Source organism: Carex rostrata, chromosome 7, assembly GCF_964058835.1.
Source record: "Carex rostrata chromosome 7, lpCarRost1.2, whole genome shotgun sequence".
Lineage (NCBI taxonomy): Eukaryota > Viridiplantae > Streptophyta > Magnoliopsida > Poales > Cyperaceae > Carex > Carex rostrata.
Window position 1 is genome coordinate 13367466 of NC_135924.1, and position 15147 is coordinate 13382612.

At 34.6% G+C, this 15147-nt stretch overlaps 1 protein-coding gene across 1 annotated transcript; it reads right to left on the reverse strand.

Moving 5' to 3' along the window:
• Window positions 1-3255: 3255 nt before the first annotated feature.
• LOC144556381 (inactive leucine-rich repeat receptor-like serine/threonine-protein kinase At1g60630) lies at window positions 3256-9160 on the reverse strand. Its single transcript, XM_078304729.1, has 4 exons — window positions 7913-9160; window positions 7283-7531; window positions 3887-4237; window positions 3256-3741 (listed from the first exon to the last, which is right to left on the reverse strand). The coding sequence occupies exons 1-4, from the start codon at window positions 9048-9050 to the stop codon at window positions 3380-3382; spliced, it is 2100 nt and encodes a 699-aa protein (XP_078160855.1). The 5' UTR covers window positions 9051-9160; the 3' UTR covers window positions 3256-3379.
• Window positions 9161-15147: the final 5987 nt, after the last annotated feature.

Below are 15147 nucleotides of genomic sequence, written 5' to 3' on the forward strand. Positions count from 1 at the left end.
ACGTTTTATGAAAACGTTACAACGTTTTAGGTTATTTCTGAGTTTGATCAACCTTTTACTTCAGTGTTTTTGACAGATTTAAAACGTTACAGCGTTTTAAAAACGTTACCAGCGTTTTAAAAACGTTACCAGCGTTTTAAAAACGTTACCAGCGTTTTAAAAACGTTACCAGCGTTTTAAAAACGTTACCAGCGTTTTAAAAACGTTACCAGCGTTTTAAAAACGTTACCAGCGTTTTAAAAACGTTACCAGCGTTTTAAAAACGTTACCAGCGTTTTAAAAACGTTACCAGCGTTTTAAAAACGTTACCAGCGTTTTAAAAACGTTACCAGCGTTTTAAAAACGTTACCAGCGTTTTAAAAACGTTACCAGCGTTTTAAAAACGTTACCAGCGTTTTAAAAACGTTACCAGCGTTTTAAAAACGTTACCAGCGTTTTAAAAACGTTACCAGCGTTTTAAAAACGTTACCAGCGTTTTAAAAACGTTACCAGCGTTTTAAAAACGTTACCAGCGTTTTAAAAACGTTACCAGCGTTTTAAAAACGTTACCAGCGTTTTAAAAACGTTACCAGCGTTTTAAAAACGTTACCAGCGTTTTAAAAACGTTACCAGCGTTTTAAAAACGTTACCAGCGTTTTAAAAACGTTACCAGCGTTTTAAAAACGTTACCAGCGTTTTAAAAACGTTACCAGCGTTTTAAAAACGTTACCAGCGTTTTAAAAACGTTACCAGCGTTTTAAAAACGTTACCAGCGTTTTAAAAACGTTACCAGCGTTTTAAAAACGTTACCAGCGTTTTAAAAACGTTACCAGCGTTTTAAAAACGTTACCAGCGTTTTAAAAACGTTACCAGCGTTTTAAAAACGTTACCAGCGTTTTAAAAACGTTACCAACGTTTTCCCTCTGTAAAAACAGCCTCAAACATGTTTTACCAAGTTTCTGATTTTACATTTTATATTCTTGATAAAGGTCTTCATGATTTCTTCTGTCCAAGCATATTACATTGCAATTCCAACTCTTCTTGAACCTACATAATCTTAAAATAGAAGAAATCGTAAAATTCAATAATTGTATGTTTTTACAAATTAGTCAAATAGACGAAAATGATTATTGTATGAACAACAGTACTGACTTCGAAAAATAATATTTTGATCTAGCGACAAAAATAATATTCTTCGTATAAAATAGAGGGTTCAAATACTTCATACAATGCCTCATATTTTATATCTTCATTTTCAAAGTCCAAATTGTTAATTCAAACCACTCAAAATGATATTTATATTAAAATATGTTTGGAGAACAATTTTTTTTTAATTGTTTACTATTTTTCTTAAGTAGGTACAAAATCATTGTTTATGTACTTATCTAAAAAAAATCCAAAAATTATAAAATATATTTTAATATGAATATTATGTTAAGTGGTTCGGATCGATAGTTTGGACTTTAAAAATAGAGATATAGAATACAAAGTATGATAAAGCATGAAAAGCACGAGGCATTTGAACCCTCCTCTAAAAAATATTACATATCTAAAATCCAATTTAAAACTTCATTATAGTTATAAAATAATTTGATAACTTCATTTTTAACTTTTATTTTAAAAAAAAATTGTAATAAAATTATACCAATTCCTGCGTCATTAAAACCTCAACAATTGTGTTGTGGGACCGAATCTCCTGACCACCGGCATCATATAGCTCAGCCAACCGCTGGTTGCCACTTGGCATTTTAAATTATAAAATGAGGTTAACGGTGTTACTTTTCTAAATCATTTAATCCCAACTTTCCCTCAAAAGAGATCTATTTATTAAAAATTGATTGATACTTGTTGAACCACACTAACTCTTTCTTGCATCCCTTATAAAAATAAACAATTAAGCAAGGTTCTAAATAGCACTGTTATAGCATTTTCAGACCATAAAAACTATAGCGGCGTTATATGGACATAACGTCATTTTTTTAGCCATTTCGCTATGGTGTGATAAACGCTAATTAAATCTTTGCAATTTCATTTAAAAAAAATAGATAATTAAGCCGAAGATATCAAAATTCGTTGGAGAAGGGTTCAAAGGCAAGAAAGCGGTGGTGAAATAGCATAAATCAAGCGAGACACTTGCCTTTCTGGCTTAAAAAGAAATTTAAAAAATACCTCACTATAATTTTTTTTCCAAAATATAATTTTATTTTTATGCTTTTCTCAAAAAAATTACAAAATAATTATATAATTATGTCTCCTCCTAAAATTTTATGTCACTGTTTAAATTTTGGCAAGAAAGAAAGAGAAAGATTAAAAATTAGAATAATAGTTCATTTTTAAAGGGTTCAAGAAATACAAAGAATAAGATAACTAAAAAAATCAAGAGATGACTCCACAAGAGGAATTCAGATGTTTTAATATGGTTACTAGCATAGTGACAAATGAATTATTCGGGTTCGGTGAGGTGAGGTTAAAAGTCTGTAATTCGAGAATAATTCGGGTATAATTCAGAAATGATTCGGAATTATCTGGATCAGAGATCTCAATCCTGTAAGATAGCAAAAATTCAGGAAAAATCATAAAATTTACGAATTATTCAGATTTAATTCAGTCAACTGAATAATTCAGCGTTCAATTCGGCATCATCAAAAAACAAATTATTTGAATTTAATTTGCGAATCTTGTGACTATGGTGACTAGCGGGGAAAGGACTTGGAGAGTAATTTTTTTATTTTTCCTATAGATTTTAGGGCTCTATTTGAAAGATTTATGTGTAAAAGGAAAGATCAAAGAACGCATGAAGGGGAGTAAAAATGTTGTGGGTCCCTTTTACTTTGCTGCAATTAACTAATTCAATGAATTGAATCTTTTTTTAATGGAAAGTTGAGATAAAGCAATTAGAAATGTTGGCCCAAAACGGCCCGGCCCAATAAAATAAAGTTACGAAGTTTTACAAAAACACATCAAGAGCCCCCTTCGGCTCGAGACCAAATGTAAACAATTACTCTAGAAAACGAACCCGAAAGCAAAAATTGAAACGACAAGGGAAAAAAAATGCCAGACCCGCCAAAACTCGGGCAAAGCAACAATCCTACAACCTAACAACCTAAAAATGAGAGAATTTTCCATAATAAAGAAGAAAATAGATGAGAAAAAGGAGGAATTCGTATCCCCTCAGGTTATAGAATTGAATCAGACGGTCTGAAAATGGAATTTTTAACTTGGCACGCATCTCAAAGCAAAAATAATACTGCCTCCTACTGCCATCCCGATCACCACCTGGGAGGATACGGATACAAAAAAGAGAGAAAACAAGAATGGAAAGTTGGAAACTCGTCACCATCTCAGCCGCACAACCTCCTACCAAAGAATGTACACCAAACCACTCTCTGCCTCCGCTACATCAATCCCTCTCCGCAAAGCTCTCTGAACCATGGTCCCTCGGCAGGCTCTGTACAGTATCTGACCACCGGCCCGGCGAGTTTCCAGGCCGGTCCCGCTCTCTATCGCTACTATTGTTCGATGATGCCACCATTGCCTCTGCCCTGGCATCCCGTACCATTCTCAGAACATCCTCCATCCCTGGCCTCCTCGCCACATCTACTGCCACGCAAGCAATTGCAATCTCCAAAAGCACGCTCAGCTTCTCCTCTGCTGTGTCACTCTCCTCCCCTGATTCCGTCTTCTCCTCATCCCTCACCGATCTTACCCATTTCGGGATGTCTTCCCCGTGCTCCTCCACTAGTTCTTGAAATGGTACTTTCCCTGCCAAAATACATTCTCAATTGTCAATGTTAAGTATATATATTGGAAATTTTGAAATATTGCACAAGTCCAAAAAGGTGTCATGGGCTAATATATTTTGGGCTAGTTGGGCCTTTAAATTGAATACTGGGCTAGTGTACCATACCTGTGAGTAGTTCCAGGAGAAGAATGCCAAAACTATAAATATCAGAGCTAGGGGTGAACGGATTTGAACTTTTTGGGTTGCGGGTCTCCGGCGCCCGATAGAAGAGGCTGGAAGAAGAGGGGGATGGCAGAGAAGAGGAGGGAGAAGGGGAGGGAGGGAGGAATGTCGGTACAAGAGAGAAGTCGGTGAGGCACGACTCAAAATCGGCACCAAGAAGTACATTAGACGGCTTTAGGTTGGCGTGCACAAGGCCTGACTGGTGCAGGTGGAACAGACCGGTTGCCACGTCTTCTGCTATCTTCAAGCAAGACGTCCAATGGAGAGGTTTTCCATTACCTGATGGCCTTGACCCTGTATAATGAATATTTGGTCAGTGTAATTATCAAATAAATATTATAATTAAACTATTGATAAAATATATATATATATATATATATATATATATATATATATATATATATATATATATTGGTTCAAATAGGATGCCAGAGAACAAGTTTTGACAGTAGAAGTGTCCTCCAGTTGTAAATACTAACAGCATTTGGAGAGGAATCCTAAATTCCTAATTAATATTCTTAGATTATTTAATGCTACAGAAATTGTTTTCCTTATGATATGCAAATATTTATCTGTTAGCTTAATTGTTTATTTATTTATGTAATATTCTTTCGTATTAGTAACCCTCAACCCAACTTGCATTGCAGAGTAGATACAGAGAAAATCCTCAACCCAACTTGCATTGGATAGTAGATACAGAGAGAGCCCAAAAAAAAAAAAAAAGAGCAAGAAAAGCAGTCATATGAGGACAATTTCCAAATTCCTTTTTCAGAGAAGTTATGTCCCAACCATATAACAATGTGAGATTAATGACTCTAAAGAAAAAAGGCTACCCCCTCAGGGACCAATTTCCTACGAATTGATTTGAATTTATTCTATTAAAATCAATAACTGTCTTCTTGTAATAAAGAGAGCACAGGTGGATCTGGTAATAGTACAAAAGATTTTGGCCACATTATTGCTAGCAGCTAAAATCCATGGTAGATGCCTTAGACCACAGGTTTTGACTGTCAGATAACTCTACAATGTAAGAACAAAACTGATTGGATAAAGATTTGGCCCAAGGAAAACATGGAATTTTTTTTTTTTATTTGGGGAAAACATACAAAAAAGTTAATATTGGAAAACTCACCTGATCCCAATGACAAACAACCAACAACAAAAGACCTTCTGAAACCAATATAGTGTTCTTACACAGGGAAATAGGGGTGTTCAAACGGTTCGGTTTAATTGGTTTTGGACCGAACCGAATTAGTATTGAGAAAGGATGATTTTTGTTTAGTATACTTTTTGACATAGTAATGACTTCATTAATTTAACTTTTAACTTGGATATAGTTTTTTATCATAGCATTTTCTTCTATAATTCTTAGTTGCTTATTTGTTTTACAGTCCTAGAGTATAGGCTATCGATACGTAATTAACCTCCCCAAACAGTGACCAATAAAATGTGGAGGAAGAACGAGAAGTATGGTGCACTTCACATGGTAATTGGAAAGGGGCCCACAGCATAGAGGTCCATAGCCAGATAAGAGCAAGAGGATGTTATTAATTGTATGTTTGTTCCCCATCTCCTCACATGGACTTCGTTACTCTAATCCATCAAGCATTAAATGTAAATATAAATTAACCTATCAACCCAAAGCAACCCCCTGCATTAAATGTAGACAGAATTTTTCTGGTATTACAAGCAAACCATTTGTTGACTTCATATTGAGGCACAAGTATGATATGGAGGAGAACAAGACTAGAATAACAATCATGCACATTAACAATTTGTATTAAGCATCATCCAAATTAATAAAATATGGTGGAATATTTAAATGCAGAAGGAATCTAGATCCCAATTCCCAGATAGCATGGTCACATAGGGGTTATTTAAATCCAATTGTAAATGAAATGCATACGAAAAAACTCTGAATACATGTTTTAGTAAAAGACGCTACTATTACCTGGCATCTCAAAACTACAGCAAATTATGTGTAGCAATACAACAAGTAGATATGCATATTCATTTGAGTGAGGCTATGGTACTTCGCAAACCGTAGATCATTCCGTGCATTGGATTCATATCTCTGCTTTCAAAGTCCAAATAGTCGATCTGAACTGCTCAACATTATTATCATATGAAAATATACTTGGAGACCAAATTTTATAATTTTTGGGATTTTTTTACTATTTTTTGAGACAATTAGAAAATCACTTGATCTAAAAATATAAAATTTGGTCTCCAAGTATATTTTCATATGATAATAATGTTGAGCGATTCGGATCGACTATTTGGACTTTGAAGACAGAGATATGAATCCAATGCACGAAACGATCTGTGCATTGCAGAGTACCATAGCCTCACTCTATTCATTTCATCTGCTGATTCCACTTATTACTCATAGAACAGTCATGTAATTAAGAAGACAGCTCTGTATATTAAAACTTACATGGTGCATTAGCTTTTTGCTTCCCAACTATGTAAATTTATTAGATGCACCTGGCAAGTTTTAATAGTAATTAATCTACCAACTTTCTCCAAAGGTAATAACTACAGTGTAGCCCTTAAGCTTTCAAGTCCCACAACTAGTAACTCTGTAAAGACAACTCCATGGTTAACATGTAGCAGGTAGTTACAGTGAAACAATATTGACCCACTACATGGATCACCATACCATGTTATACCAGTCTATTACTAACATTCCACCAGTTATCTTCTCCCCAAAGTGAGGCTCTTATTCTTAGTTTAACACGGTCACGGGACATTTGATTCCTATTTCTGTCTCCTCTTTTGACTGCACAAACTAAGATGCTCCGATCTCCAGTAAACACATAATGGATACCTCCAGTTATTTTTGTGGCTTCTTGGTGCAATCCATGTTTCCTAAACCCTGTTTCTAGATAATGAAATCACAGCCTAGAATTCACTGCATCTACTGAGTTGCAGTGACCCACTAAGTTTTGTCCATGTCACATAAAACCTAATTACTACTAAATGGCTTGTTAATTACTGAGAAAACATATCGTGTTGTGCATTGGGTAAGAAACTAAGAATAGATAGTGCCCCATTAGTGTTAGTAACATAGGTGTATGGATAAAAGTTTTTTTTAAAAAAAAGTTGATAGAGACTACCCAGAAAACCCATTGTCAAAAAACCAGAAAGCTCTAGTCAGACTAGAGTCAAGAGTCAAGCCCCAAAAGTAATATTATAATTATATACAGGTGTACATAAAAGTATAATTAACAATATCTTGGAGGAAAACAACATAGTAGAGACTATGGTTGCATCAGTCCAAACTGATGCTTATTTTGGGGCGAAAAAACATTCCCAAGAAAAAAAAAAGAGACTAACCATGAATGAGGGAGAAGAGGCTTCCATTGGGGAAATAATCATACACAAGCAATCTCTCTTCCTTTGCTTGGAAATAAGCTCTCAAAGGCACAATATTGGGATGCCGCACTCGACCCAACTCTTTGGCTTTTCGGCTAAACTCCTCGCCATCCCTGGCCGCATTCTCCTTTCCTGCCACCTCTCTCAGCCGCTTCACTGTCACTATAAACCCCGTCTCCATAACCGCCTTATAGGTTGATCCAACCGTACCTATTGGATTGATATTGATTCCAATCATATGACTATAAAAAGCTTAATAGACTGGAAAAAAAAAATTATACTATTTTTAAACAGCTTGGTAATGATTTCTTCAGATCACTTGTAAAGGAAGAGCTGATGAAAAGTAACTGGCAAATCCTATTTGGGTAAAAGGAGGGCTAGGGGACCGGTTAACACCTTTGTCTTATTTGTGCTTAGCTAGATTTTAGGCTAAAAGAAAAATCATTGGGAAATTAAGTTCTTGTGATAGTTCATTGTTCAAACACTATATATAGAATATACCAAAAAGATAAACGGTAATAAAACAACAAGATAAATTTACAAGAACCCAAAATATATCCAACAAATAATTAGAATTTTCTCTGACAGTACCTCTACCAAGTGTCTCAGCTGATGCACGAAGCAACTCTTCCATGCTATACATCTCTCCAACACCTCCACAAAACACCAACTTGCCAGAGCTCTCTGTTTCCCATGAAAATGCCGGTTTACTAACCGGCCTTTGTGGTTCGTCTCTGTGTTGAAGAGTTGTTGGTTCAGTTTCTATTTCGGTGGTTTTTAGTTCGTGTTCCTTCGGCTGGGCGCTCACCTCAGCCGACTTTTTTTTCTTTTTCTTGAAAATTAGCACAAACAACAGTATTGAGACAAGTGCCAAAAGGATAATTCCACCGGCAACTGAACCGGCAATAATGGCAATCATGCGCTTTTTGTGGGTTTTTTCATGGTTAGAGGTAACTAATGGAGGTATTGCAATTGATGCTGAGTATGGTTCATTGGGGCTCAGAGGAGGAGGAAAGAATGAATCTCTCGTACAAATTTTGTTGATTTGTTGGCCACAGAGATGAGGATTTTGAGAAAAGGAAGAGAGATTAAATTGGAACAAAGCTTTAGTCAATGGGATTTTACCAGAGAGATTATTATAAGATACATTCAAGAGACGAAGACTGGATTGCTTGAATGGTGGGATTTCACCAGTAAGTTGGTTGTTTTGCAATTGCAAAGAATACAACCGTTGAACTGAGATCAATTCCAAAGGAATTGAACCAGAAAGAAGATTGTCAGATAAAACTACGACCTTTAATCGGTGAAGCAAGGATAGAGACGAAGGTATTTTTCCAGAGAATTTATTCTGGTTCAAGTAAAGAGATTTTAAATTTGTGAGGGAAGAGAGATCAGGGATTTCCCCTGAGAGATTGTTTGATTTGAAACTGAGCACACGGAGCTGGTCTAGACTGGAGAGGAAGATGGATTTTAGCGCACCACTGAGATTTAGCGATTCTAGAACAAGCTTGGTGACGCGACCATCTGACGAGCATTCCTTGACGCCTATCCATGAGGTACAAAGAGAGGAGACTGATTCTAACCTCCAAGGGAGAGAGTTTGACACGTCGATAGCAGATTTGAGGAGGAGCAAGGATTGAGCGTCGCTAATGGAGGATTGGGAAAGGGAATGTGGCACGAGTAGGAGAAAGAAACAGAGGACGAGAGAAAGAGGGGCTTTTGGAGTCATTTGGGTGGTTTTAGATTTTGTTCAAGAGGAATGGATAAGCGGAGAGGTGGCGCGCGCCATGGGAGAGGAATGGAGGGAGAGAGAGAGCAAACGATGAAGCGAATGGTTTCCACGTGAATGTGAGCACTGAGCAGTGTGAGAGACAGACGCAGAGAATCTATATGCCCCTCTGTTATACCAAGAATTTCATGTTGGTGCAATTTTACTTGGTAGCGGTTAAACCAGACAAAAATATATTTAATTAAAAAGAATGACAAAAGTTATATAATAATGTCACAATATTTTATTGGTGAGGTTATAGTTTGTAATGTAGATCTACCAATTAATATGTTTTGATACATTAGATGTGGATAGGGTTGGCAACGAGCAGGTTCGGTCCGAGTTAGATCAAGCTCATGGCTCGCTTGTTTTAGCAATTAGCGAGTTATGAGCGAGCTAACATTTGGATCTGAGCTGAAAAAATGGCTTGTGACTCATTTGTTTTGGTAAGAAACGAGCCGAGCCAGCTTGTAAAAGCTCATGAACCAAAAATTCAAATATATTAGATAATTTTTATAAAATCAACTATTATAAATTAAGTTTGTAACTAAATTCATGCATACTAAATAAATCTTCAAATTCATACAAACATAATTTACAAAATAAATTTATGCATATTAAATTCACACAAATTCATATTTGGACCAAGCTGGCTTGCCAGCGAGCTCGGTCCCAGCTAAAACTTATTAATTTTGAGTCGAGCTAGTAATGAACTGCCTCATTAATAGCTTGGTCCACTAATGAACGAGCTGTTTGAGCAAGTCAGATGCGAGTCACGATCGATCCACGAGCTACGAGCTTTTTTGTCACCCCTAAATATAGATTTGTGTCAAAATGTACGCTGGATGAAATCAAAGTATAGCTAACAATTGTTGTATTGAAGTACGCTAGATCAAAGGTTTAAATAGCGTTTATCGCGTCATAGCGAAATGGTTAAAAAACAGCGCTATGCCCATATAATGCTAATAGCGGCATAGCCTTTATCATCTGAAAACGCTATAGCGCACTATTTAGAACTAGATAAATGTATATTGGGAAGCACCATAGACTCACTCATATTTTATTGCAATTTTCAACATGTATAATAGAATTGGTTCGGTAATAATTTAAATTTATTTTTTAGAAAAAAAATATCTTTTAACATCGTAGACTATACAAAATAAAAAAATGTTAAAAATCTCAAGCTAAATAAAATTGCAATAAAATATTGTTGTTTAGGTATTTTTAATAAAAGTTCAAAAATTTAATTATTTGTGATAAAATATATTTTAAGTTGGTTATTAATAAAAATGTCGGACCATAGGCTCACTCATATTTTATTGCAATTTTCAACATGTATAATAGAATTGATTCGGTAATAATTTTAAAATAATACTTTTTGAAAAAGAAAAATATCTTTTAACATCATAGACTATACAAAATAAAAAAAAATGTTAAAAATCTCAAACTAAATAAAAGTAACGCACAAACATGTTTTAGATTTTATTTAAAACAATTGATTTATAATAAACTGAAGTATATTAAGAAATAAACTAAGATATTTAAAAATAAACCAAGTATTTAAAGCAATTGATTAAGAAAACCGGAGTATTAAAAAATAAACTGGGGTGGTTCCGATCAAATTCATATTATATGAAAGTTCGGTCGGTTCGGTTATTTCGATTTTGAAAATTTTCAAACCGAACCGAACCGAAGTTATAATTCGGTTTTGAAAAACTAACCAAACCGATTCAATAAACTAAAATAACCGAACCGTTTGAACACCCCTATTCATAGCGATTAATAGAATTTGAGTTGAAATGCTACTGAAATTGGGAGAAAAAAATAATAGAGGATACAATCTCCAGATAGTGAGAGAGCGATAGTTAATGACGCATTGTTGTTTGAACCCATAACAATCCGCCTCCAGCATATTTTACAGCTACCCAAACACTGAGCACGTGGCAATCTTACACTGAGAGGAACCAATCGTGAAGGACCTATCATCCACTGATATCACAACGTAAATTATCGTAGAAATTAGAACGTGTTCTATAAATTGAGGGGTTTTGTTCTGAAATTTTGTTGGCGCGGAAACTTGTGTACAATTTTTAACAAAATGTTTCATACCACCCCGGGAAAAGATTTTTTTTATAAACCATAATTAAAAAAAAAAATTAGAAACCAACATGATTATTTTTTTTTTTTGGCAAAAATCATAAGAACTAAATGCCATTTCGGTTCTGAAAATTTTGTTTTTTTTTTATTTATCAAAATGACAATTCGGTCCCAGGTATTTTCACAATTTTTCAACATATTTTTTTCTCGAAATCTATAAAAACGGCTGGGACCGAAATGACAATTCGGTCTCAAAAAAAAAAGGGGGACCGAAATGGCATCTCGGTTCTTATGGTTTTTGTTAAAAACAAAGCAATCAAATTAGTTTTGTAAAATTTATTTTTTTATTTATGGTTTCTAAAAAAATTTCAGAAAATTAACCATATGTTGTAATCATATCTGTATGACATACTTAAGTTAAAGGCTGGCACTTGATTATGCACATTATTATTATGTTTTTTTTAGGCACGGTACTTGATTATCACATATCATTATTGCATTTTGAAAAATAAAATGTTATCATAATTTATGCTTTATGTAGTTTATATAGATTATGTGAAAGTTTTAATCTAATTTAAAAATATATGGTCACTTGTAAAGTATGAACCAATTGATGAATGATAATAAAAAAAATTCAAGTGAAAATGATATAACACATTTCTAGATTATGGGAAAGAAACTTGCATTTTTTTTTTTCATTTTAATACTTGATTTTATTGATTTTCACAAATCGACATAACCTTATCTAGGATGCACTAAAAGCTCGTAGTTTTTGATTCGATTGAGTTCGATTTGGAAAAAAAAAAAGATTGAAACGAATCGAATTGAGTTTGATTCGGTTCAAAACTCTTATTTTTAGTTATAAACCTTGCTTCAATTTTGAATCAGCTTGGTTCGAAACTAGTTCAAATTGTACCGAATCAAACTCGAACACTTCTTTTAAGTTCAAAATCCTACTTCGATTTCAAACCAGTTTAGTTTGAAATTGGTTCGAACTCGAACTCGAACTGGGTTAAATTCTTTTCTTTTGCAGCTCTAACCTTATCCCATAATGGGATTGTTAAAAAAAAATAAAAAAAAGTTTGTAAAATGATAAAATCAAAATGAGCATTTGAATTTGAAAGTTAAAAAAAAAATTAAAAACAGAAAAGACTCAAAAGAGGTATCTTACTTAGTCAGAAGTGGGTGGGCCGAACAACTACTTGGGGAAGTGTGATATGATTGATAAAGCCCAAATGTTACTTCATATGATGCAGCAAGTTTTGTTTTTAGCTTGACAGCATATGTAATGCGCATTTAGGCGGTTTAATGCATATAGCGGCGAAGTTAGGATTATTTTTATTTAGGACTCTGATAACAATTCCCGCAGGTCTATCTCCGCACAAACTGTCAAAAATATCATGGGGGGAACCGCCCAGTCATTAATGCTCCGCAGAAACTGTTAGTATTTAACTTGAAGCATCAAAGTATTAATCTCTATGCAATGATATCTATTTAGGAAAGAATAAATCAACCCATGAGTTGTCCCCGCACAAAATTTCCTTTTTTTTTGAATCGTCCCCGCACAACTGGGGACCATTAAATAAGCAATCCCCTCATAAATACTTGTCATTTATCCCCGCACAAAATTTCCTTTTTTTTCTGGATTGTCCCCGCAAAACTGGGGACCATTAAATAAACAATCCCCTCACCCAATGATAAATACTTCTCAGACATAAGGATAAATACTTTATGATACATTGATAAATACTATATGTTACATGGATAAATACTTATCAGACATAATTGCAACTTTTAGTACAATATCAATGATAAATACTTCTCAGACATAAGGATAAATACTTTATGATATATGGATAAATACTATATGTTACATGGATAAATACTTCTCAGACATAATTGCAACTTACAGTAAAACATCTGTGACAATGATAAATACTTCCCATATATAATCGTAAATACTTGTCAGAACAACGATAAATACTTTCTTGAACTTTGTTCTTGAACTTGTCAATAAGTAATGTTTAATCAAATCAAAGTATTATCATGTCAGGGACAATGATAAATACTTCTCAGACATAAGGATAAATACTTGTCAGAACAATGATAAATACTTTCTTGAACATCAATAAACAGATTAATATTTATTAGCGGGAATTGTTATTAAAGGATAGTATAATTAATGCGTGGATTGTTATTAGAGGACAGTATAATTAATGTGGGGATTGTTAATTAATGCGGGGATTGTTATTAAAGGGCAATAATTAATGCGGGGATAAATGGAAATTCTTAGAGGAATTAGTGCGGGGATAAAAGGCAATTAAGGGAGTTAATTTGGAGAGAGAGAGTGCGGGGTTAAATGGGGGGACAGGGTTGAGGGGATTGTTATAATTATTCTTTTATTTATCAGGAGTAAGCAAAATATATATATATATATATATATATTAAAAATTAGTTATTATTTTTTTCTAGATAAAACGGGTTAAAAATTATAATTTGTGATTAAGATAATTTTTGTGATAGTTTAAAAATAAATGGATTCACTGTATGTTAAAATCGTCAAATAGCAATGTACAATGGTCTGAAACTTTAAAATTGAATGTTAAGAATCAAATAATTTTTAAATGCTCGTGGTTATCTGTGAACTAATAATTACATATTTTTATACATAATGGACCAATATACTAAGTCTATTTTGAAATAAGTATCCAAAACAACAAAACTTAGTTTTGTTAAATTTAAAATTGACACAAAAATGACCGAATTAAGTCACAACTAAGGGCGTGCTCCAGACGGGGGTACACAGAGGGAGGGGAAGGGCGAAATCACTGTGCGGAGGTGAACACACACCAGACCGGATCTGACTGGGCGAGTTTACTTGCTCCAGCAGGAGAGAATCGGAGAGGGAGCGAAGGGGAGAAAACACTGTTCAGAAGTGAGCTCCGTGTTCAGTTTTGACGAAATCGTTACTTTTCAAATCGAGGTGTACAGATTACTGTTTGAAGAAGAGCTTCCACCCTGTCTCCTCCCTTCCCTTCTCTTTAATAAGGTTTTACTCTCAGTTTGTGAAGCACAACCTAAAAGAGAATCGCTACAGAAGTAGACAATTGACTAAAATAGAAATAGACAATGATATAATTTTAGAGTAAAGATTTTGTTCCCCGCAATTCCGTCCCCTAAGTGTACCCCTAACAACTAACTAATTAACTGTCCCCTTAACTGTCTAACCCTTCTCTATCTCCAAGTTATAAACAGATCCATTTTCTAACAAACTTACAAAATCAGACTGAAGTCTCTCCTCCGTCTCTTCATGGCCTTCACGTCCTCCGCTTCTTCTCTTTCTCGGCGTGGTGCACCGTCGAGATCCGGCGAGAAGAGCGTAGTGCACCGTCGAGATCCGACGAGGAGAGTATGGTGCACCGTTGAGATCCGACGGGGAGAGCGTGGTGCACCGTCAAGATCCGGCGAGGAGATCCGGCGGAGAGAGCGTGGTGCACCATTGGAGGGGGTCCATGCTAGCCCAGCGAAGGTTGTCAGAGTGGAATATATGAATACTTCATTAGTTAGATATGAATACTTCATTTGTTAGATATGTATTCATGTTATTAGATATGAATATTTCTTGGAAGAGGTGGAGTGAGAGAGATGAATCTGACAATGAATTTTGAATTGTATAAATTATTTCGAACATGTATGAATACTTCGTAATCGTTAGTATGAATACTTCTTGAAAGATGTGGGGTGAGAGAGATGAATCTAACTTTGAATTTTGAATTGTATAAATTATTTCAAACATGTATGAATACTTCGTAATCGTCAGTATGAATACTTCTTGGAAGAGGTGGGGTGAGAGAGATGAATCTGACTTTGAATTTTGAATACTATAAATAAGTAGGAAAACATGTATGAATACTTCGTAATCTTCAGTATGAATACTTCATTTGTTTAGATATGAATACTT

Coding starts and splice junctions, on each gene's coding strand:
- LOC144556381 (XM_078304729.1), bottom strand. CDS start 9,050: ATGACTCCAAAAGCCCCTCTTTCTCTCGTCCTCTGTTTCTTTCTCCTA. Junction 4,238..7,282: donor CCTCTTCTCCCTCATTCATG/GTTAGTCTCTTT, acceptor TTCATTATACAG/GGTCAAGGCCATCAGGTAAT. Junction 3,742..3,886: donor TCTCCTGGAACTACTCACAG/GTATGGTACACT, acceptor GTATTTTGGCAG/GGAAAGTACCATTTCAAGAA.